The 24,606-nt window shown below is 38.7% G+C and overlaps 4 protein-coding genes and 1 long non-coding RNA gene across 6 annotated transcripts in view; 2 read left to right on the forward strand and 3 right to left on the reverse strand.

Moving 5' to 3' along the window:
* igsf11 (immunoglobulin superfamily member 11) overlaps nt 1-2,498 on the reverse strand; it is a 77,319-nt gene extending 74,821 nt beyond the window's left edge. Inside the window, exon 1 of the mRNA XM_026365757.1 lies at nt 1,953-2,498. Coding sequence (XP_026221542.1) covers nt 1,953-2,013 — 61 coding nt within the window. The 5' untranslated portion in view covers nt 2,014-2,498. The remainder of the gene's footprint in view (nt 1-1,952) is intronic.
* A 497-nt stretch (nt 2,499-2,995) lies between these two features.
* On the forward strand, nt 2,996-5,441 carry LOC113173602. Its single transcript, XR_003299829.1, has 2 exons — nt 2,996-4,846; nt 4,879-5,441. It is a non-coding gene; the product is annotated as an uncharacterized LOC113173602 (long non-coding RNA).
* On the reverse strand, nt 4,988-7,166 carry LOC113173597 (transcription initiation factor TFIID subunit 3-like). Its single transcript, XM_026377045.1, has 4 exons — nt 7,005-7,166; nt 6,792-6,871; nt 6,278-6,478; nt 4,988-5,611 (listed from the first exon to the last, which is right to left on the reverse strand). The coding sequence occupies exons 1-4, from the start codon at nt 7,018-7,020 to the stop codon at nt 5,606-5,608; spliced, it is 303 nt and encodes a 100-aa protein (XP_026232830.1). The 5' UTR covers nt 7,021-7,166; the 3' UTR covers nt 4,988-5,605.
* A 2,894-nt stretch (nt 7,167-10,060) lies between these two features.
* Nucleotides 10,061-17,383, reverse strand: LOC113171403 (uncharacterized G-patch domain protein DDB_G0278987-like). The gene is made up of 17 exons (XM_026373738.1): nt 17,269-17,383; nt 16,646-16,788; nt 16,357-16,455; nt 15,774-15,842; nt 14,823-14,904; nt 14,435-14,487; nt 14,253-14,336; nt 14,026-14,068; nt 12,779-12,840; nt 12,644-12,692; nt 12,437-12,549; nt 12,203-12,277; nt 11,497-11,565; nt 11,323-11,373; nt 11,019-11,126; nt 10,841-10,903; nt 10,061-10,581 (listed from the first exon to the last, which is right to left on the reverse strand). The coding sequence occupies exons 1-17, from the start codon at nt 17,288-17,290 to the stop codon at nt 10,363-10,365; spliced, it is 1,404 nt and encodes a 467-aa protein (XP_026229523.1). The 5' UTR covers nt 17,291-17,383; the 3' UTR covers nt 10,061-10,362.
* A 1,963-nt stretch (nt 17,384-19,346) lies between these two features.
* On the forward strand, nt 19,347-24,224 carry tp53i13 (tumor protein p53 inducible protein 13). 2 transcript variants are annotated; one of them, XM_026339931.1, is made up of 9 exons: nt 19,347-19,846; nt 19,955-20,035; nt 20,319-20,354; nt 20,602-20,660; nt 20,856-20,934; nt 21,121-21,249; nt 21,906-22,100; nt 22,243-23,185; nt 23,321-24,224. In XM_026339931.1, exons 1-9 carry the CDS (start codon nt 19,730-19,732, stop codon nt 23,425-23,427), a joined length of 1,746 nt encoding a protein of 581 aa, XP_026195716.1. In that variant the 5' UTR covers nt 19,347-19,729; the 3' UTR covers nt 23,428-24,224. The 2 variants fall into 2 exon arrangements, with proteins under 2 accessions (XP_026195716.1, XP_026195724.1); XM_026339939.1 differs by lacking the exons at nt 19,347-19,846; nt 19,955-20,035; nt 20,319-20,354 and having other exon boundaries at nt 20,833-20,934.
* The last annotated feature ends 382 nt before the right edge of the window (nt 24,225-24,606 follow it).

The raw sequence follows: 24,606 nt of genomic DNA on the forward strand, positions 1-24,606 counted from the left end.
TGTCGTCGTTGCTCAGCTTCCTGCTTTACAAAATGCCCCTCCTATCACTTGATTGAACTGTTCACCGTTTATGCACATTTCATGTGAGGCACAAAGGGAAACAAACACAGGTCTTAATGTGTAACAGTATAAAACTATCCTGTGTCCGCTTACACACTGTAATGAACAGATGAGATCGATCTAGTGATAATATCTGACAAAAAAACATTTTGTTTAAAGCTGGAGGTCAGTAAACAGCCAAAACAACCAACCACAATCAATAGTGACTTTGCTGCATCAGAATGTATTTATAGAAACACCAGTAGCTCCTCGCCAAGACGTGAGAGGACAACAACAAAAGTAACTGTCCGGAGAATGCAGCTTCTTTCTGAAGAAGTGATCAGGTTAATAGAGCTTCTAATCAGATAAACACAGTTTGTTCTTATTGGAAACTCATTTGTGGGCCTGAGATAAAAGGGAGAAATGACCACAATGCACTTCCGTCATAGCAAACCACTAATTTGACAAAGAGACAGACTGTTCTGTTGCAAATCAAATGATGTTCAGTACATGTGTTTCTGACTCAACCTGACATGACACAGACTCCCTGCACAGGTGAGACACCTGGACAATCGCAACGAAGCAACTGTCCCGTCCAACGTGACACCTCAGGGGTGAGTGTGAGTGTGTGTGTGCGTGCCTGCACAGTTCAATGGCAAAGATTTTAGTGGCTCTGAGCGACTGGATTGGAATTTTCTCGGATATTTCTGCTCCGCTCTGCAATTTATTTTGACAAAGATTTGTACATCGCCTGAAAGAAAGTTGAAGACTATTTAAGGGAACTCATTCGTTTTCAGCTGACAGGTACTTAAGTCTCATGAAACATCCATCTTTATTCATTAGACTATGTCATATTTGCATGAATACCTTCACTAATGATGCACTTTTATTAATTGGTGCCATTAATCTCTTTCTGCAGTGTAATTCATCTTTGGTTTTGTTTTGTTTTTTGTACTCTGAACCTGACGAAACTTCAAATCCAAAAAAACTTTGCATAACAAATATCAGAGGCAAACTTAAATTCTGATTTCCAGTATGCTGGGATTATTATAGTGTACAACACAAAGGAAAACAGAATCACTAAACGCACATGCACATGCACATCCAACAACAGGAATACTGTTGTTGATCTTCAGTGCCACACACATGCACGCGTAAGCACACACAAAATAATTCCCTACAGAAAAGTTACAGGACCATATAGTGATGAATATATAGTGATTTTCCTTTGGGGTTGCTGCCTGATCACCGTGCTTCTCGTTAATCGGACGGATTACCAGCGCAACCCTCCACCGTCTGCTCCGTTTCTATTTCAAAACGCAGACTCTCGCACTGCTACTACTTCTGTGCCATGTACGAATGCGTATCGTCGGCGGTTGTGTTGTTTTTATGATGGGAAAAAAAAACCCTGTAATTTCAGGCCTTATGTTGTGTAAGACGCGCAAAAGCGATATCAAGCACATCAAAGCGCATTATGGATAAGACGTGCACAATCAAAAGTGCTTTTGGGAGAGATGACATGGTCACTAGTACCGGGGAAAACTAAATCGGTGCTTTAGTTTTTGTGGAAATGCCGGGGATTTGTCAGCCTGATCCAAACATACAGAATTAAGTAGAGGGGGGGGGGGGGGGTCAAATGGCTGTGGCACGCGCTCTTGGAGAGGAGAGGTTGAGCCCATGGCACAATTTAATTCCAGATGCATCTGTTTTTGCAATAGTGATGCAGATGTAATGATTTGTCAGCTGGATTCAAAATCTATAAGCCTTTTGAAATGGTTCCCTCCTATTATTATTATTATTATTATTATTATTATTATTATTATTATTATTATTATCAGGTTGTGCGTCTACACTTTGTATTCTGCTTGCACTTTGGGACAGGGACCTAAGTTTCCAAGTATCAGACAACTTACCCTCCATGCAGAAAACGACCATCCAGGCTATCCATAGGTCCGAGTTATGAAACTTCACCATGGTTCGTAACTGTTCGGTGACTCGTTGACAGTTTCAGCCCGGTGCCTCGTTCCTTTGAGAAATCTCAGCCCCGCTCACAGTTTCCTTAAAGAAAAGTAAGTGTTTCTTCCAGAGTCATGAGACATTAAAGCAGTCCGGGGGTTTTTTTACGCAGCGCACACCAGGGACATCTTCCAAAAACTGCGTGAAATGCTCCGATGTGTTGGATAAAACAGCACACAGAGCATTTCTATCCACCAGGCACTCGTTTCTCCTTCGGGCGCCTCTGTACTCCTCCTTTCCACCCGTTGTTTGGTAGCTGCTAGTCACTCCAAGACTATTTCTCTTTCCTAGACCTCTCCAGTCGGTTTAAGCACGCTTGGAAAAACTCAGCGTCCACCTGCTGGTGAACGAAAATCCGCCCACTGTCGCTGAAAGTCACTTACAAACAGCTCAGAAACTGGCACTTTTCCCGTCCGCTTGGTGAGTCTCTCCAACGCGTCTTGTTGCGCTCCATGGTTTCTCGCCTGTTCTGCTGCAGCTTAGCGGACAAGGGAACAAGTCGGAGCGCACTGGGACCGAGACGACTTCCGACTGGTGTCCTTCAAAATAATAATAATACAATAAGCCGTGCTGATTCACACAGTAGTCGAAGTGATTATTATATTTGGAAAATGTAATTAGAAACTTCCTAGTGCACGATTGACAACATGATATGGCATATCGAAAGGTCGGAGGTCAGCCGGAAACAACTCAGGTGAGCCGGACACGTTGGTCCCCACATTTTCAGCTTTTAACAATTAGCTTTCAATAAAATGAAATAAACAAAGTTAGGCAAAAAAAATGAAAAAAGAGTAATGGAATTAGGAAATGGTGTAAAGGTAAATAAATTATGGAAAGGTTTGGGTACTTCTAGCCAAATTACATATTTTGTCAACTTTTTAATTAAGCAATAATTTAAATAAAACAAATCATTAAAACCTTAATTAAAAGTTGCGTTTTATTTTATGAATCAAACAGAGAGGAAAGCAAGTGTGGCGGGTGGGGGACTGCGAGACGCCAGAAGTTCACCTGCACTCAGTGCGCTTTTATTTTCTAGGTAAAAACCGCCTGACTTCCTGTTTCGGTCTGCGCTGCTTGACGTTGCTGAGCAGCGAATGATGGAGATGAGCTCCAGCCCTGCTGTTGCCGGGAGACCGCTGACGCCAGTCGACAGAGAGACGTGCATGCCCCCCTGCGGTGCGTCCACGGAAAGACCAATAGAATAGAAAATAATAGAATAATATTCTTGTCTTTTCTGCACTGTGCAAAAACACCCCCCTGTTCTACATTAAATATTGCAGCAATGTCAATGTTTTAATAAAGAAACATGCAGATGTTGCAGCTTTTAGTGTTTGCCTGCAAATAATCAATTAAAAATACATAAATTCATTCATTCGTTTATACACAACTAACAGATTTCCGTGCATGAAAGCATCCATACAGATGAATGAATCAAAAACTCTCTGGGTGTAATTTGTACAAAACAGCAGATATAGTCAAAGACAACCCATCAATTCAAAGAGAACTTTAGAGGTGGAAAAAAAAAAGTAACTGAAGGCTAAAGGAACCGCTCAGTGATTAAAGAAGTGGCTGAGGAGAAGGCATCAAACAACCCGTGTTCAGGCCTCTAATCACGCTGATCCACTGATCACACTTAGCTCACCTCAGCACTAGATGACTGCTTATATCTTTTCTGCCTCATAGGACTCCACAGTCTCCAAGCCAAGAAAAAAATCTAATAAATCGAACATCAAAGCTTCAGAACAGAGACAGCACGGACAGAAGTATCCTGTTTTGAATTTTCTTCCCTAAATGAGATTTATAGAAAAAAATCAAAGTGAAAAACACGATGAGGTCAGTGTCCTACACAGTACAGCTATCCACCCATCCCTCCATCCGTCCGTCCATCAGTCCTACTGTTGGCAGGAATTCAAAGACATTTAGCAGACAAATAAGGCCTGAGGCCTTCACGTCACTTTGTTCCATCTCTTACTCACTTTCTGGACTTTCAAGTTTCTCACATGCACTCGCAGCTCCTGTTTCGAAAAGGTCACAGCTTTTGTGATACTGTTTCTGTTCAAGCTGCATCATGGGGAAAACAACATTGATTGCATTGGGTCAAGTCTTAATAATTGAAGTTGCAACTCGTCTTTGGTGTTCTATGTAAATGAGTTCCTTGTGTCACCCAAAGATGAGAAAAACTTACTTTATGCTACACAACGTTTAAAGCTTGTGTCATCAGTCCAAAACCACACATTATTCAATTTACTATTCAGAAAACATAAAGAAATGTCACAAAAAACATCAACAAAAAACAGAAAATATTTGACATTTCTTTTTTAGATGGACAAATGCATAAGATCCAGGTGACGCAAGTCAGAATCTGATTAACTTTAAAAGAAGCCATTTGCAAAATCAACAATAAGTGGACAACAACGAGAAAATGAGGTGGAAAAGCACACGCTCTACTGAAGAGACAGTTAGGTCACAAATGTAACTCTGCACTCTTTGACCTCCTCAATTCATCAAGAAAATAATCTTATAAATCATTCACTGTTTTCTACCTTCAATAATCCCTTACAGGTTCAAATAAAATAAAGATCTGAGCATGATGGATGGGTTAAAATGGGTTTCTCCAACAGTCCCCGAAAAATGCATGTTTGATTTATTATTGAGTCGTCTCTGAAACCGCTCCATTTTTCTTTTTTTTTCAGCGCCACCATAAAATATTTAAAAGACCTGAAGGATATCCTCAATGCTAAATGCTGTAATTCTCATCACCTGACAGCCAAAGCTGGAGCTCAGGTAGCTTGTAGATAGATAGATAGATAGATAGATAGATAGATAGATAGATAGATAGATAGATATGTATATAGGTAAACAGGTGGGTGGGGGGTTTGTTTTTGGTGCCGTCATGTATCTGTGGAGTTTCTGGACACATTGCTAAACAGGCTCCATTTTCCACAGGGATTATATTTATTGTCAGATCCGTGTTTGCTTGCATTCCACTACATTACAAAGGTTATATACTGTAGTTTGTCTTTCACTCCATTATCCTTTATAGTCATTTTGCAGATTATAATACATTATGACCAAGCATTTAGAATTGTTTACACTAGCTCCACCCTAACAAGAGACACTGTACTACTTAGAAATCACTGCTTCACTTCACTTATGATAAGATCTAAATAGAGGTCATTTTGCACTTTTATTTAGTTTTACTTTAACATTTTGCCATTAAAATGTTGGTATTTTAATAAAATAATTGCCGAATAAGAACTTTTGAATAGATTCGCAGTTGGTATTTGTATACATAATGTATTTCGAGCTCTGCCGTGCTACAAAAAAGGAAAACACTTCCATCTGGTGGTGGAGACGACACATTTTCATAGGCAGAAGAAACTGGCAGATATAAAAAAGGAGAACATTTACTGCAGGAATGAGCAAATGTGTTAACACAGGACTAGTATGTTTCTGTGACACCAGTGATGGGACAAGAAAAGAAGTTGGTACAGAGACTCAGACCCGATCATAAGAGATGCAACAGAGCAGTCCCGTCCCTCAGGAAGCATCAGTCCTGAAATGACAAAAAGGACAATGCTGTTACTGCAGAAAGGGTACATGATTTATTAACAGATCTAAAATGAGTGTCTTTAACGTACGAGTCGTTCTGAAAAGCTGCGACAGTTTAACAAGCACCAAAATGACAATTTGGAGGAGGAATGTTGCTGAGTCTAGTCAGACCGGGTTTGGAGAACAGAAAGTTCACTTCAGATTACGACAGCTCTTTCGTGACTCTCCCACACGTCACTGTAGTTCGGTTGAGTCATTTGCATAAAAAAACCTGTTATTCATACAAATGATTAAAAAAAAAAAGATATAAAAATGTGACCAACGTGTGGTAAGGTTTCCTCTTAAAGCTGACACTGCTCTGAAATCCGCTGAAGCTGACAAGCTAAGAATTACGTCACTTAACAAAACAATCTGCAAAGGGAAACAAACACAGGAGGGTGTGGTGGGTCTGCTCCAATTAAAACCGTTTACCACGAATAGGGGAAGTGTCTCTGTTGCCACCTTATACCGAAAAGCGTGACCCACTGAGCTACATTTATTATTAATTTTAGAAACTCAAGAGATGTGGAAACTACAGTAGAAAAGTGTAGAGCAAATCCAACATGGTTAGAAGCCACCTTGTGAAATCTAGATTTCAACTAGCAGGATAAAACCTCAGCCATGCTTTTACCTCATCAGAGGATGATGAGTCGTCTGATTTTTTTCCATCCTTCTTCTCCTTTTTCTTCTTGTCCTTCTTGCCGTCCTTATCCTTTGACTTGTCCTTCTTGCCATCTTTGTCCTTTGACTTGTCCTTCTTGCCGTCCTTATCCTTTGACTTGTCCTTCTTGTCTGACTTGTCTTTACTCTCAGACTTGTCCTTGCCGTCCTCCTTTAAATAAAAACAAACAAACAAAAAAACGTTTAAACAAATCATTCATTGCTGATCATTGATTTGGTTTCAGTCCCATAATCATAATAAACCCACGCAGATCAAGGATTGAAAAGAGATGAGGCCTATTCAGCTGAGGTGGAACTTATTTCCAATGGCTTTTCCGCCTGATACGACCCACTTGGTCTAGTTGTCCAGATAACCACACACCCCTTTGGAGTTTTACCAAAAGCAGACCTTTTGAATTTTTTACTTCTCAATTGCTGTAAATGCTCTTTATGAGCTATGACAATATTTTGTAGTATGAAACTACCTTTTTCTTGCCAAAGGGCCAGTTGAGCTGATCCTTCTGGGCCTCCTCTTTCTTCACAGCCTCTTCTTGTGTTGGTAGAGCTGCAAAAGACGCACATTTAAGAAGGTTTAAAACGTCAAGGGAAATAAAAATCCGAGTGGCTGCCTTATTATTTAAACAACGAGCTTAAAGCTACAGCTCACCGGTATTGGGCATTCATTTATTTTAGCCTACCTGATGACAGATCCATCTTCAATCCTGTTCGTGAGCTTTTCCAAACAAATGAACACGGGCTGACTGGCTGCGTTTATTACGCACGGGACACCTGAAGCACATGACCTGATCTAACCAACCACCGCTCCTCCACAGGGAGGAGACGTCAGGCGCCCTCGGGACACTGTGTGGAAACTTCAGCTTCTGTCGGATGTTGACTTGAGTTTGAAATGAGGCGGCATAAAGATGTCTTCTTTCATCCAAAGGAAAGGAAACCAGCCGTACGTGGCGCACGTATGAAAAACCGGTTTCCCGTTTACAATAGAAAAACTGTAACCTGCTCGTTTAAATGCGTGTACATGCACCGAGAGGTTGTTTCTCCAGTTATTTCTCTCTTTCTTTGGGATTACTCAACACAGTTGATTGTACATTTCAACAAACCACTAAACACTTATTGACTTTTAATATGAAGGCTTACGCACTGGAGGAGGTAGGAGGCTCATTAACCATGTGATGAATATTCGCGTTTTTATAAAAATGAAAATATTATTTCACTATATTATTGATTTAATAGGATGTGTTACATCTTATTAACACACATAGTGTAGCTAATAGTAATAATCATTAAGTAAACAACATTAATACAATAATATGAAATTAATGTGCATGATAGTGTGTTGATATTACTTTTACAAAGGCCTTAATTATTATAAAATCATAATTTGTCATTGTATAATGACTTAGGCTACATTGTCAAGTCTGTCTCACTGCGTGTTTATGCAGAAACCTTCAGAAGACACTGCAAAACAAATAAGAAAAAAACAATTATTTTGCATAATAAGTCATCCTAGTTTTCTTGCACAGGCTCAAATGTTGTTGCCACTGTTGATACAACACATGCCAAAACATATCATATATCATATCACCATGTGATATAGTTCAGTGTGAATGATAGCTTGGCCTTAAAAATGTGAAACACCTCCGCCTGGTGTTGAAGAAAACACACTTTACATGATTTAAGAACTTCACAGGGGAAAAAAAGAAACGTTGCCTTTGTATTTGTTTCCAGAACGTTTACTGCAGCACATATGTTAACACATGACCAGTATGTTTCTGTGACCCCAGTGATGGGACAAGAAAAGAAGTCGCTACTACTGCACACACACACACACACACACACATACACACACATACACTCAGCAGACAATAACAGTCTGGTTCCTCAGGAGGCGTCGTCAGTCCTGAAATGACAAAGGGTGGTGAAACTGTTACTGCAGAAGAGAAAAGACACATCATCAAGTTCGTGCAAATGATATCAACAGCTCTTTTATGACTCTCCTATCTGACCCGTCTGTCCTCTCTCCCACCCCGTACCGGACTCTCCCATTTCTCCTTTAGTCATCTGCACATCAAACCTGTTATTCATGCAAATGTGACCAATGTGCTCTCTTTCCTCTTAATAAAACGATGGAACACAAAAACGATACAACACCGAAAGAATGAATCTGTCTGTCTCACTCTAGGTTATTCCAGGTGATGTCACACCCATATGAACTATAAATACATGCACCTACAGCAGGGTGTGGTGGCTCAGATCTGATTAAAACTGGATTTATTATGTCATTAGAGTTCCACATTCGTCGACTGGTCCATGTTTCAGTTGTCAACCTTTGTCACAAGGTGTGACGCACATGTTACCTGTTGCCGATGTGCATTTTATTACATTTTGCTATTAAAACCTGAAGAACTCCAAGCTGCAGATGTGTGTCTCAGGAGGTGAACAGACTAAATCAAAACCATTTCTGGAAATCAAGGTTTTCACACCCACAAGGGGACGACTTGTGGGTGTGGGTTTACCTCATCTCACCCCTGACTTTACACTGCCACTGTGAAGTGCTAATCCAATGTGGTTAAACTGAAGCCATTTTGTGAAATCTAAATTTCATCTGGTAAGAGAAAACTGCAAAAACACGTTTACCTCATTGGAAGATGAGGATGAGTTGCCTGATGCATTTCCTTCCTTCTTCTCCTTTTTCTTCTTGTCATGTTTTCCATCTTTATCCTTTGACTTGTCCTTCTTGTCGGACTTGTCCTTCTTGTCGGACTTATCCTTCTTATCAGACTTGTCCTTCTTGTCGGACTTATCCTTCTTTTTAGACTTGTCCTTTTTTTCAGACTTATCCTTTTTGCTGTTGCCCTAAAAAAGGGCAGTAATCGTAAGATGATGCAGAGACAAGAAAGGAAGAATCCACTTTCTCGTATCAGTTTAGTTAACCTACGAACAACGAGAGCCTTACCTTATCCTTATTCTTGCTAGAGGGTAATTTAAGCTCATCCTTGTGGGCCTCCTCCTTCTTCACTGCCCCCTCACTTTTATCTAAAGCTGCAAAAGAGACACAAGTGCTGTCAGCAGGTTTGTATCAGAATTAATGTCCATGGGAATAAAAAAGAAATCATTTCCATGAAGCTATACAATATCTTTTTTTTTCCAAGGCGTGCAGTGTAACGGCCATTCAAATGAGAAGAGCAACATAAGAAAAGTTTATTAAACAGAATCTAAACCAAAGTTTGAGCCAACCTGAAGAGAGATCGAACTCCATTATAACTTCTTCTTTTTCAAACAGGTCACCACAGACACTGAAGGGCTGCTTTTATCACACACAGGAAACCTGAACTGACCACACCTGGACCACAGTGCCTCACCCAACCAACCAGCAGTGCTGCTGAGGCTGACCTTTCCCCTTTATGTGATTGTAAACTAATTTACACCAGGGGACCTACCTTCATGTGCAGTCGTGAGTTAAGATAACAAACGACGTCGCAGCCATGGAACGGAAAACTGAGAATGTATTATGCAAGCAAATAAAATGAGCACACACATGTTCAAACTCAACTTTCAAGTCATAGTGGGTGGTGGTTGTGTGTTTCTCGTGTTAGGCCTCAATAGTAACACTTTGTATGATGTACTCCAGTGAACTCTAGATTATAAGAAGAATAATGTCTCACAACACATGTCTCCAAGTATTTTCTGTCACTATTCAAATATAATATAAAAAAATAGAGGCTCAACAAACAAATTAAATAAAATCATGATTTTATTTTCCAAAGTAATTGCTCCATTTGATTGTGAGTTGATTGTGAATTAATTGTTCTAATTTTTCATGCAATAATTATCTCCATAAATTTAAAATCATGAATCACGCCACAGTGCACTCGTTAATCTCTCTAACACACCAAAACATCTAGTTCATTTTGCAGGATGAGTTATGATACTTTCTTCCACAAAACCAACACAGTGAGAGCATCCTTAGCACGTAATCACATTCAGCTTCCTAAAAGCTTTAAGAAATAGCAGCATCTATTTTGCTCTAGAAGCACTTTATTGGTAAGGCTTGGGACCTCCTACTATAGTGAGCAATGACCCAGAGCCAAAGGTCTTAAAGACAGCTGAAGGATCCAGAGGATCCAGCTTCACGACAGGTCTAGAAGGGAGTGACATGAAAGAGGCAGGACTAGCACCAAGCTTCAAGCTGCTGCCACTAGCATCAGAGACTTCCTCCATTTTTGGCTCTCCACTTTGCTCACCGTCAGGACTGTCCTAGAATGAAATTGACACCACCATCAGCATAAGATACTGTAAAAAAAAACAGGCCGCCTTACAGAAGTGATCAGACTGTAAGGGAACAATTATAGCGTTTTGTATTTAACTTGGGGGATTGTCCCAAGAATTAACTAACAATTGTAATCACACTATTTACAATGCAAGAAAATGTAACGGCACTGTTTGCAATTTCCTAGTTTCCTGCATAGATTGGTGATAAAATGTGAAGTCACAAATCAGTACATATGTAATTTACCTCTTTCTTCTTCTCGTCCTTTTTCTCTTCCTTGTCGCTGGATCTATCACTTGAACTTGAGTCCTGCTCAAAAAGAGATGCAGCTGTCAGTCATCTGTTTGTACGCAAAATAAGAAAAAGTCCTTTCAATTTCATACATTCAGTTTTAACATAACCAAATACATGCACACTCTTTTACCTTTTTCTTGTCTTTCTTTTTCTTTTTCTTCTTCTTTTTATCCTTTTTCTTCTTTTTTCTCTTGTCATCGTCACTAGAAGAATCACTGGAGGAATCACAGGAAGAATCCTAGAAAGAGACGTGGAATGGGGATGATAAACATTACATTTACATCACCCAGTTCATTTAATAGCAATTCTTTCAATCCTCCTATTTTTGCACAGAGCAAAGATCATCAATAATATATTTGTCCAGGAAATATTACATATTAAGTTGTCAATCACCAATACCCTCAAATAAAGAACAAATGGTGAGATGATCTCACCTTCTTCTTCTTCTTCTTCTTGTCCTTCTTCTTCTTCTTCTTCTTATCTTTCTTTTTCTTCTTTTTCTAAAGGTAAAAAAAACATCATCATCATGATGAAGTGCAGGTGTTTAGCTCAGTTGACTAAAACTTTACTGAGTAGACAACATTGTATTTGTGTGTCTATCACTTCACCTTGTCATCGTCACTATCAGTAGAAGAGGATGAGGAGGAAGAGGAGCTATCATCAGAAGAGCTCGACTTCTAGAAAGGATCAGTGAGATAGTCAAAGAAACAGAAATGCTGGTTATAGACCATAGTTCATCCTCAATAAATTAAGACAAATAATGAACTTTTTTATTTTCATGGTTTAACCACATGCTAGAAGAAAGAGCTAGAGATATTAACCATCATTTCAAAACAACACACAAGTTTTTTCACCTTCTTCTTCTTCTTCTTCTTCTTCTTCTTCTTCTTCTTCTTCTTCTTCTTCTTCTTCTTCTTGTCATCATCGGAGGAGGAAGAGCTGGAATCCTGTAAAAAGCATCAATTCCAATAACACATGCATCTAAGCCACTCACAACAACACAAGTAGACAGAGTTTGTTGAAGTTCTTCTGTTGACAAACCTTCTTCTTCTTCTTCACCTTCTTCTTCTTCTTCTTTTTCTTCTTGTCATCTTCGCTGTCTGAAGAGGAACTATCTGATGAAGAAGAGGAGGAGCTGGAGTCCTAAAGATCAAACAAACAAACAAACAAACATAAAAAGCACATTTGTGTATACAACATTTGAATTGTCAGTCTGCGTTGTACAAATGTACTTACTATACAATGTACCACTGCTACTAAATACAAATAATCACTAGATAGGCTACAAACAAAGCTTCACATGTCTCTGTATACCTTCTCCTTCTTCTTCTTCTTCTTCTTCTTCTTCTCCTTTTTGTCATCATCGCTGTCTGAAGATGAGCCAGAATCCTGTAAAACACAGTCTTTCTCATTCACTTTGAATTTGATCTAGATTATCCTACCCTTATATAAAGTACTTACTTTATACTACACAAATTACTACATGGTGACTTGCACTGGAACAACAAATTGCTAGATTCTTCATTTTGTTTAAAAGGATGATAGTACCTTTTTCTTCTTCACCTTCTTCTTCTTATCCTTCCCTTTACAAACAGCTTCTTCTCCCCCATTATCACCCAAGAGGCTTTCTTCAAAACCAAGAGAGAATGCCTCAGCCCCACCTGCTGGAAACAAAACAACATTACAACCAAAAGAAGAACTTCACGATCTCCGCTTGCTGTTTAAATTCTTTAGGAGCCAGAGGAGCAAACATACCAGGGGACAGTTTCCCTTCCTCTGCCTCAATGAGCTCGTTGACTCTGACCTGGCATAAAAGAAAGCAGTGATTTTTTGTGTGTTTGTGCATGTACTCTTTGTGTGGTCTGCACGGCAGATGTATCAGCTTATTACCTTGTCAGTATATTCATCTCCCTTTCTGTCTCCATCAAGACATGGCCCTGCAAAATCACCGACTGCAGAAAAACCAACAATAATACACCAGCCTCAAGCTCACGTGTGTTTGCACTGATGACTGCTGTAAAGATTTCCATGTGTTTTTATTTTTTTGTTGTTGCTACTTTGTCTATATCAGTTTCTAGAAAGGGTAAACACTCACCAGCTGCACTACTGCTGACCTCATTTTGCTGTTTTGCCTGCAAAAAAAGTGCACACACAATCACACTCAGGCTTACAATAAATGCTGTATCTTGTATTTTCTTATACAGTAATGCACACACATAAAAACACCAGACGTGATCTCCCTGATAATTTATGAGAACCCCAGAAACAGTTCATCTTTGATTCATAATATAATAAAAACGTGACCTATGCTATTAATAAGCAAAGTGCTTTGTCATGCTCACGCGATGAGTGGCCCAACCTCTAACTCTACTACATCATTCACAAGCACTAAGAAGAATTTAACCTTCTTCTTCTTCTTCTTCTTATCACTTTCAGATGATGAGGATGAGGAACTTGAAGAGCTGTAATCCTGTGTCAATAATTTAAAAAACACTTTGGTTTGTTCATGTAGTTCATGTAAAAATGCTTAAGACCTGCAAATGTATTCTGGAACACAAGTCACCAACTAAAAATCAGCCTTTAGAAGAAAAATGACTTACAGTATAATAACACAGCTGCACACAGACATAAAACACTGACGAGTTGAAAAAAAAGACACTTTGCTTTACTTTTTTCTCGTGTTTCCTTTTCTTCTTCTTCTTCTTCTTGTCCTTCTTCTTCTTTTTCTTCTTCTTGTCATCCTCACTGTCAGAAGAAGATGATGAAGAGGAAGAGGAACTGGAGTCCTAACACAAGAAAATTATAACTGCATAAGCTTTTATTGTGAAATTAGACAATTGATGTGAACAGCATTAAACTGTATGAAGGAAAAGCTGACCTTCTTCTTCTTCTTCTTCTTCTTGTCCTTCTTCTTCTTTTTTTTCTTCTTGTCATCCTCACTGTCAGAAGAAGATGATGAAGAGGAGGAGGAGGAACTGGAGTCCTAAAAAAGAAGATTATAACTGCATCAGTTTTTATTTTTAGATTGGACAAATGATGTAAACAGTATTAAATTGTTAAAAAGGAAAAGCTGACCTTCTTCTTTTTCTTCTTTTTCTTCTTTTTCTTGTCCTTCTTCTTCTTCTTGTCATCCTCACTGTCAGAAGTAGATGATGAAGAGGAAGAGGAGGAACTGGAGTCCTATAAAAGAAGACAGTTAAAACAACGTACTATATCAGCTTTTATTTTATACCATACATAAAGAGACAATCACTGATGAAAGATTTTCATATAATATTAAAGGCGTCATATACTGTATACATACATTAGTATGTTGGTAAATATGATATATTAGTTGTATAACCTCTAGGCTAATTTGACATGCCTTCTTTATTTTCTTCTTCTTCTTGTCCTTCTTCTTCTTTTTCTCTTTCTTCTTGTCATCCTCTTCATCTGATAAACTCAAATCCTATAAGGAAGGCAAGAAAAAGGAAACAAATTCAACAATCAACAAGTTCAAAAACAGTAACAGGTTTAAAACAGAATGTCATTTGCTTTCTTCATTACCTGGATTTTCTTCAGACATCCTGCACACAGCACTTCCTTGTGGCCCTCTGTCCCTGAAAATTAAATAGTATTTGTTCAGGTTATATTTTATTATACGTACTTACACTAATACCAGTTTAGTAACTAACTTTTTAATACTCAAGCAGAAAAATATTGTTTTCCAGGTCTTGCAAAGAGCTATAGAGGTGAAGTTTACCACTGTTCTGGTCTATCGGCATTAACGTGCATGCACAGCCTATTACTGGAGTTGTTGAAATGATATGCACCAATACTTCCATTAAGTTGAATACATGGGGCCAACATTGCATTGACCTTTTAGCATATCATATTAGAAATCATAAAACTATAATACACAGGTGTCATAATGATTTAACCATCTTTCACGTACCAGCATGAGCTAGGATAGCATTGTCCCAGATGTACACATTGTCCTCATTCTTTTTCTTCTTCTTGTCCTTTTTCTTCTCATCCTATGAAGTGAATGTTGATTTTTTATTGTACTGTATGAGTGCTTGTATGTGTGAAGCTTAGTAGATGTCACATTTGCTCAGTATGAATACGGTAAATTCACTGAGATTATCTTTGAATGCTGCTAGTTATATCTTTCTACCTATCTACCTGTATATGTCTTAACCACAGTCAGATGGGAAAAACATGTAGCCAGAACAAACAACTGAGTACACAGTAGTACACAACAGTAGTACATTTTAGTTTAAAATTATTAAACTTTAAGTTGCATTAAATTGAAACCACGTAAGCTGTATTTAATATATTGACAGCTGCACTTGAGTTGTGCTTAATCACATATTTATTGTATATTTAATGTATCTTTGTCCACGTAATAGTACACTGGTGCTAAAATATATGTGGCTTACGTGTAGAAATATATACAGTATGTATATGCAGAAATGTAATATTTAATTCACTTTATAGGTTAAAAGAAGGATTCAAATATAGAAAAATATAACTTAGTTGGGGTTCTCATTTGAAGTGAAGCTACACAGATTCACATGACTTTATTTTCATGACTTGTTGCAGTAGACACACAAGGTGTTTTTCATTGTCACTGGGTGTGTTTCCCTCCTGTTAGATCCTGCCTACTACTGCCTACAAAAACATTAAAGCCTTCACCTACTGCCTAGTGCCTGTGGTGAAATGAATTCCCACATTAAGAACACTTACTTTTCATTTGTTCTGCTCTAGTGATTACTCACCGTTCAAGCATTCAGCCTATCACTTTAACCTCAAACGCTTGCAAGAGTAAAGAACCTACTTATTTTCTACCCACATCCAAGAGCAAAGCAGATGATGAACCACCTGTGCCATAACCACAGCTTACCTCGCTGTCGCTGTCCGAAGAGCTACTAGAGGAAGAAGACGAGGATGAGGAAGACGAAGAGCTGCAATTCTGTTGAGAATTGGAATTGGTTGCTCAGTTTGTGTAAACATAAAACAGGTTTTATTTATACTGTAGACTCTGTAGATAGTGACAATGATGAGTCGAAATCTAAATGAAAGAGTCACAAACCAACCAAAACAGAACACTGGGATTAAAATACCGTATGTGTTTCTTATATTCTTCAGCATAAGGAAGAAAATGTTTTGAGTTGAATTCACTTTATTCAAAATTATCTAAATGTAATTATAGAAAGATATTGTTATCTGAATAATGTGAAGCAACATATATGACATATGACACACATGACATGTGACACATAAGGTGTTTAGTCACTGGGTGTGTTCCTCTCTCATGTCAAATACTGCCTACTGTCATCTGAAACAATAGAGCCTCCACCCAATGGCTGAGGCTTTTCCACATCTGCCAAGAGAAGGTGGTGTACCTTGCGGTGGAAGGGAGGGTTCTTAAAGCAACACACTAGACGTTTTCAAGACAGGTACATATACTATTTATAACACATTACCTTTTTCTTCTTTTTCTTCTTCAGCTTCTTCTTCTTTTTTTCCTTGTCAGTATCCTCACCATCACTTTCCGAGGACGACAGACAGCTGTCAAAAGAAAGCTGGTGACAGACAAAACGAGTTAGCAAACATTATTTTTGCTGCTGTGTATCTTCCCATGTATGTTTTCATGTCTTTAAAACAAAACAAATATAACAGACATAAGCTTTTTTGAATATTTGAGGCTAAATACTATGGATCAATGCACTCAATGGTTTCTCAGTGTTTTTCAGTATCTCTCCTGCTGCTCACCTGTCCGTGTCCTGTTTCTGCTGAGTGTCCAGGTTGACTCTTATCTCCCTCCATCTTCCCAAGGTCTGCAGGCTCTGCTACATCAGAAACAGATGCCAAACCAGCAGTAGAGACCACTGCTGGTGGGTGGACCTCTGCAGCATCTGCTTCAAGATGAGGGGATTAGAAATGTTTGGCCGACCTTTGTTGTTGTTTGTTTGTTTTAATATACAATCATAAAAGTTCACTTAATAAGCCATCAGTATCTTCAAACTTGGATCGGCTGTTGCAACAACTATCCCAAGCTGGCTGTACTAAAACAAATACTGAATTGTGTAACCGCGTGTCTTTATTCTCCCACAACCTTAAATGGAGAGCCAGTTTAAAACTTAGAGTGTAAACCCAACATACTGCTAAGTAATTTAAATGAGGCCTGCAACTTCCATACTTTTTGATGCAAACAGATTTTTTAATCATAAAAATTGTTTTACAAAGTGTTATAAGCTAAATAAATGCAATAAATGAACTATTTGATTTCTTTCTGACGAAACTGTTGATAAGCTCAAGCCAAAATTGCATAACTTCCGTACACTTATCGAGCTATAAAGGTTGCCAAACAAATAATAATAAAGAAGACTGCAAACCTTTGGAGACAGTTGAATCCATTTAGATCCCGATGTCTCCTCTCTCCAGGGAGCTAGGGCTCCTCTGACAGACGTACCTGTGTAACAAGGTGTGAGTGCAACAGTTTCATGAGTGGGGAAAGTGTCAAGATGGACAAAATTAAAGACACTTCCCTTCACAATGTTTCAACATAAAGGTATTTACTTTGATAAAATAAATCTTACGCTGAAAGAAAAAACCCACTATCTAATTAGTGTACCAAGACTACTATTTTAAATAATGACTTCCTTCAATGTGACAGCAACTGCCACACAGTTTGTGCTTCTAGTTCACTGATCATTTTACTCAGTTTTATTTTGAAAGAAGCAGAAAGTGCACCCAGTGATGTTCAGGTTTTGCAGCTTCTTATTGGAATTTCCTATTCCACCTTAAATGTGTCATGTGCCTACACAGTGTGTCCTTCAGTCAATTTTATTCACTTAGTCTCAAGACACCAATGTTCAAATATGACAGGGAACATCACAGAGTATCATCATCCTGAATATTGGAAGTATTCAATGTGGATTTCCTTTGTTTTCACACTGTGAAATAAAAGCTTTTTAGTAATTATATTGGAGAGATTGTGATGTTCTCTGTCATGTCAGATTTAGTTTCTTAATGCTTTGTACTCTGTACTCTGAAGAGTTAGAGGCGTGGCAAATATTCAGTATAAATGTTCAAGTAAAAATGACCACTTAATTTCAAAACATTATAATAAAACATTATAATAACCATAAAATGCTAATGTGAGTTCTCTTAATATTTAGGATCATGATATTCTGTAATTTTGCTATCATGTATAAATTTAGATTTCTTGGGACTTCGCAATACGGAAAAATTATTATTAGTTTGGGGATATGTAGACAAATATGCCAAAATAGCAGAGCAACTAAGACAAACTGACTATTTCATGCCACTGTACCATGTTCAGAGGGAAGTCTTTTACAGAATAAGTAATTATTCTAATGAGTAATACAAGACTGGCTGGTTCACCTGTACCAACAGGTAATATCTGTTTCAGTACTGGAGGCAGCAACAAGCTCCAACGTTATGGGTAAAGTTGCTGTATTTTTGAAAAATTATTATTCATGATACTTACCAACTTACTCACCAATGCACAGAATAAAATTATTTTCCCTTAATTTCAAACACAAAGCAATACTGATGGTCTGAATTGAATTATAGACAGACAAATGTTTCATATGGCAAGTGGATTTAACATATACAAGGTAGACAATGATTCACATTACAGGTATCTGTAATTTAATTCTGCATAGTCAAAACTGTAATGGACGATATCTCAAACAGTAATTATTGCGAGTCACAATACATTTGTGGATATCTTGAATTAGTCGTATTGTAATTTTGACTTGTTTAAATGCTATTTTGTATATTCAAAATGCAATTATATATAGTCAATCTAACCCGTTTGTTAAAACTGCATCTGTAAATACCTTTACAAGGTATCTAATTAGTCTTTGTAAAAAGTAATTTTAACTAGTCATAACTTAAATTTAAGATATCTACAATGCAGTTTGACTAGTCAAAACTACAACTAATAATATATAGAATTTAATTGCGACTAGTAATATCTTGGTTTGAGAGATCAAAAAAGGCAATTAAAATACCTTTAGAATGTGGGCAAATAAAGATATTTTTAATTGGAACTGTGACGTCAAAATACCATCACAGATATCTGTCATGTGAATCCTGTTTGATTTAACCTCAACATTTAACATGTTACATCTGTTCTAGTGAGAGTTCAATCAGTCACTGGTGAAAGTTGTTCCTCTCCAGCCTCCGTACTTAGCTTAAGTTAGCCGATGCCACGAGTGTGTTTCCGGAAATGCAAGTTTTAACAAAATAAAATATATTCACGTAAGAAAATAAAAGGGAAAACATTGTTCGACGCGTACTATATATATACGTATTTTTTTGAATAAAATATTTGACGTACAAATTTTGGGTTTAAAAAAGAAAAACAAATAACAAACATTAACACAACGTTAGCTGCTGAAGTTGATACAATGCCTCTAATTTTGAAACTTCCCAGGAAATTGACATTTTTAGATAATTTCGACAACTTGGCAGATGTGACTCAGAAACTAGAAACATAGTTATGGGACTGAACAGCTCTTTACAGCTCTTTAAAGCTCTTTACAGCTCTTTACAGCTCTTAGTGTCTGATTTGAGTTAAAAAGCCGAGCAGCAGTAGTTTATTTTGGACTGTAACGTAGGAGCTACAAGCTAACTTTAGCTAACGTTAATAAGACGGTTCGCTCACGTCACCTTTCACCGACATCATCACTGCTGCTACTATGAGACTGGGGCTCAGGAAAAATGTGTCTGGGATCAGTTCTCATTAGTTAGAGAACCAACATGGAGCTATGACCACTAGCTAGCGGTAAATATTGAGCTTTTAATGACTGGCTGGCTGCCACCATGCCGAGCCACACGACATCCCCGCAGCTGTCGGTGACCGTGCTGGCCGCGCTGTGGGTCAGTTTGGGTCAGTGCGGAGTCTCCGAGTCTCCGAGGCCGGGATGTGACAACGGAAAGGTACCGTTGAAATACCTGTTAATAATGTTGTATGTTTGGAAATATCTATGTCCAGTTGCTGTCAGGTATTGTAGGCATTAAAATGCACTCCGTTTCCGTGTGAGACAGCTGTCTTTGGAGAAGGACCTACCTGCAGCTGCTGTTTATTGGGACTGTCCAGTATCTACCTGGACTCTGGACTCTACTCAGGTAACCACTGATTCAGGATTCACCTTTTATATTTATGTTACTTACTACACATTATCCCAAGTGAGGGAAGTTCACTGGCTCAAATAGATCGAGTGCGTTACATCACAGGAAGTTTGATCTGTCATGGGAAAGTCACGGCTGTGGTTGATCCTGTATTTTGCAGCACTCCTCCAAGCATCAGCTCTGAAAACTACTCCGATCACAAACATCCCAAATGCAATATTCATGTTCATGTTGCTCAATCTGTGATTTAAACAACGCTCACTTGTTCTCCTATCTACAGACACATCCCAGTATTGACACAATGTATGATCCTGAGGTAAGTAAACACTTAACTGAGCAACTGATGTTGTTAAAGGGTTCCTCAACCTTTGACCTAAGTAATGACATTATTTGGCAGTTTCTTAAAATAAAACCAAAGGCTTCACCCTGCAAGACTACAAACAATACATTTTTAATATATTTATTTAGTTTGAGTTAACTAAAATGTAAATAAATTGGTTTAGTTTGTTCACATATAAATACGATAACACAATCTAACTACACCTAATTTGTATTCGCTGCAGCCATCAAAGCAGATCTGTATGGATAAACCCATTTCCTACAACCACCCTATTCCCAGCAGGTAAGCATCTGTGGACAGACATACACATTCTCTCAAAAGGCAGCAGTGTTGTAGTTACAAAACCCACAATGGTGCAACCTTTTCTTTGTGTGCTTCGTAATACTGCAGAAAAGTTATCAACAGATGCAAGATAGTCAAGTATATCAGGGTAACTGAGGATGCTGTGTGTCAGTGTTTACTGTGTGTGTGTTGTAGTGGAGCCTACAGACCAGTAATGGCAGAGAGTGGAGAGTATTTGTACTGTCCTCCTCAGCGTTGGCTCAATAATTTGCACGTAAGTTGCACATTAAATTTCTCGTGATGCTGCTTCTGTCTCATAATAATCTAATAATAACATATCACTATTTCTATCAGCTTTATACAGCATATTAACAAACTCTTGTGTTTACTTAAAACTCTCTAGCAAAGGTAGCTGAAAGGAATAATGATAGTAACATTGTCGTTTGTGTGTATTTTCCAGCATGGAGTGCCTGTATTTCTCTACCATCCCTGTACTTCCCTACACGAGCGTCTCTCTCTGTCCGTCTTGGCCCGCTCCTGTCTGCCGGACTACATCATTACCCCACATCCACAGCTCAATAAAAACACGGTAAAGCAGAAAGAAAGTATCTGTTCTGTAGGATGGCACAAGAAATAAGGCACAATGGGAATCTCCGTATTTCTAGTAGCTTTTAAGATGTACAAACTATCAACATGTGAAAGCAAAAATAAATGAATAGGCCCACACCCACCTACTGCAGCCATTATCCTCTTTCTTCTTGTTATCAGTATTTTTGTTTTTTGGGTAGTACTGAATTCTTGATGCACCCCTTGTTGGAACTACTACTTAACAAATAAAACAAAGCTCCTGTGAGTATATTATAATATTTATGATGTGATCCCCGTTGGCTGTGTTTGGAACATGTTTGACTTTTCTGTACTGGGTCTGTCAGAAACATGCTTTAATGCTTCATAACCCAGATTTAGTGTTTCAGCCAAGCTGGATTAATAGCCCCAACATCAGCTACAGTATATTAATTTCCGTAACAACACCGTTATGCTTTTTTTTTTTAATAACAGCACAAAATTAGGAATTGCTAAAACCTTGGAGTGACATAAATCCTTTGGAATACTTAACTAGAAAATACTTTTGAGACCTATTAAAGTTACTGTACCATGACCTTTTCAATTATATGGTCAATTAGCCTGTGTAAGAAAAAGAGTGAATGTATATTATGTTGTATCATTATGTTATGTTGTGTTCAGCCAATAGCTTTGGTGTCTTGGGGCCGCACATTAGAACTGTCTACCATAGCCTCTTCTGATGTCTGTGTTTGGCTGGAAACTACGACAACCACACAAATTAAGCTTGATGGTGTGAACCAGAGCAGGAACTACAACCTGTTGCTGACCTGGCCAGCTGAGCAGCAGCACACACATGCAGAGGAAACTTTAATGAAGGTTTGGCTTCTTACCTACACTAACCTATGACCTGATTCCTGATGAGTAATTGTAGGTGTAGCACTGCAATAGAATTAGTAGAAAATAGTAATTTTTAAAGTTTTGTAAATACCTCTAAGTAGCTGTTACTCTTAATCCCCAGGGATCTCTGAGGCGATGCTGTCAACAAACCATCTCTTCTCTGCTGAATGGAGCGATGGAGACAGAGCTAGAATCCAGCATGATGAAGAAAAGCTTGAAACAAATGAAAGACGAAGCCAAGAGCAGGCACATAAGAGCAGCCGTCAGAGAAACAGTGGGGAACATTAAGGATGAGACTGCGAGCAGAAGGACAGAGGAGGTTCAGAACTACAACAACACACTTGGACTACTAGCAAATTCTCCGCCAAAGAGTAAGACTCTCTCAGATCCTCCAGGACCAAAGGAAGCTCCATCGCTGTTTAAGAGTCTCCATCAGGGTCTTGCACCCAGGCCTACAACTCCTTTTGGTTTGTCGACACTCAGAAGTGATTCTTTAGGATTTGGTGTTGATGAGCTTCAGAAAACAAACTCGAAGCCTAAAGCGTCTGATAAACACAGCATAAAAGAGAACAACTCCAAAGTGAAAAACAGTGATAAAGATATTACAGCAGATGGCAACATGAGGGATAAGAAAGTAATAGATATAAAAGAAAGAGAGGTGGGGCACAAACAAAAACACAGTGGCACACACTCTAACCAGAGTGAAACCACAGGCACTGATTCTGTTTCCAAATCCCAATTGGGTTCTCCACCCCAACCACAGCAACACCCAAACACAAAAACAGCCAGTTACCTGCCTAGAAAACATGACTGTGACGGCTGCAAAGCAGATGAACACTGTGAGTGTGCCAGGGCCACAGGGGCTGAGGCCCGAGCTGCTGTTGTGAAGAAAGGCCTGCCAAGGACCCCCAGGACGGATGAGGCAATGTGGGCAGCAGCTGCTCTGGGCTTCTTGCTGATTCTCCTGACACTGTCAGTGCTCCACACCCGTCTGTACCGCAACTGGAGGACCATGCCCAGTCTTTACTGGCACGATCCACGGCAGGACTATGACAGTGTGGCAGGTAGGTAGACAACACATTGATCAATCACGTCTTAGATGTTTTTTTTAGTAGATAGAGGCAGCAGGTTTATATTCTTAATCCGTGTTGTGAATATTTAGTGTTTTATGTGTTATGTGGCGTGCGTGTGTCTTCTAGATGTGATCCGCAGGAGACTGAGAATTGCAAAGAGGAGACGTAAAAGGGGCAGGAGACAGGAGTGTGTTCTCCTGCCGAGCTCCTCCAGCTCAGATGAACATCCGTAAACATCAAGAATGTCAAGAGTGAGCTCAAGTCTCATTTCACGTAGAGGAGGTGAGGACTGGACTTTGTGCCCGAAACAGAACGTTCGACCCATACCTGCGTTGTACATACAGCATGTTGTTGTTATGAGAAGGTTGGACTGGACCACCCCCCCATCATCAAGGGCAGAGGTGTTGACGGATACCACACATAAAGGGTCCATTAAATCCTGTCTTCAAATTGATTAGACAGAAAGTATTTTGACGGACTACACATCTTGTATTTATTTCTCCATGTGAGGGAAACAATTAAAAGAAGAAACAATTGTTTATTAACCATCTAAAATGATGGGATGTACCAAGAACAGCCACAGCACAGAGGTAACTGATCTCTTTAATACTTTAATATTCCAACAGTACAGGACCCAGATACTATTCACCAAAGAATATTTATAAAACCCTATAAAAGATTACGGAAATCCAAGAGAGACTCTGAGGGTGTATTTCATTACCTGCAACTGTATATATTTGTATAGGTACTTGTGATCATTAGCCTCCTACACAGCGCTCCATGTGTATGACCCCCGACCCCTAAACATTTTTCTACTGGGGGTTTGTTCTGGATTGTTTTTGTTTTTTTTATGAATAGTTTTATAGTAATATCGTTTTGCATATCTGTAAAGATTTAATATGTGAATATGTAAGTTGCTGTTCTAAGCAATGCTGTGTGCAGTTTGTCATCGAATGGTACAAACATAAATTGCTGTATTTGGAATATGAGAGGGATTTTCAAAAACAATAAATTCACTGACATAACATGACAGGATGTGTACTCGTGTCTTTTAACATCATAAGCAAATGTCAGTATCTAAACAGTTGAATCAATTCACAATCACCTTGAGGAAAAGTGACTTAAAGGCAGATACTTGTTATCAGCAACAACAAAAAAAGTTGAATGATCAGCAAACATCAGATTTGAGCAAAATTGATGGTGCATGTCTAGACAAAAGCCAAGCTGCAAAGTCCAAGGAACTCTCAGAAGACCACCACAGTAAAACTGTAAAAAGGCAATAATGAAAACAGAACGATGGTATGAAACCATTTCTAAAGCTGTGAGTGTTCCTAGGAGCATAGTGTCTTCAGTAATTGTGAAATGGACAAAGTTTGTACTTAGATTCTCACTAACTCACTATCTCACTACTC

This window comes from Anabas testudineus, chromosome 13 (genome assembly GCF_900324465.2).
Source record: "Anabas testudineus chromosome 13, fAnaTes1.2, whole genome shotgun sequence".
NCBI lineage: Eukaryota > Metazoa > Chordata > Actinopteri > Anabantiformes > Anabantidae > Anabas > Anabas testudineus.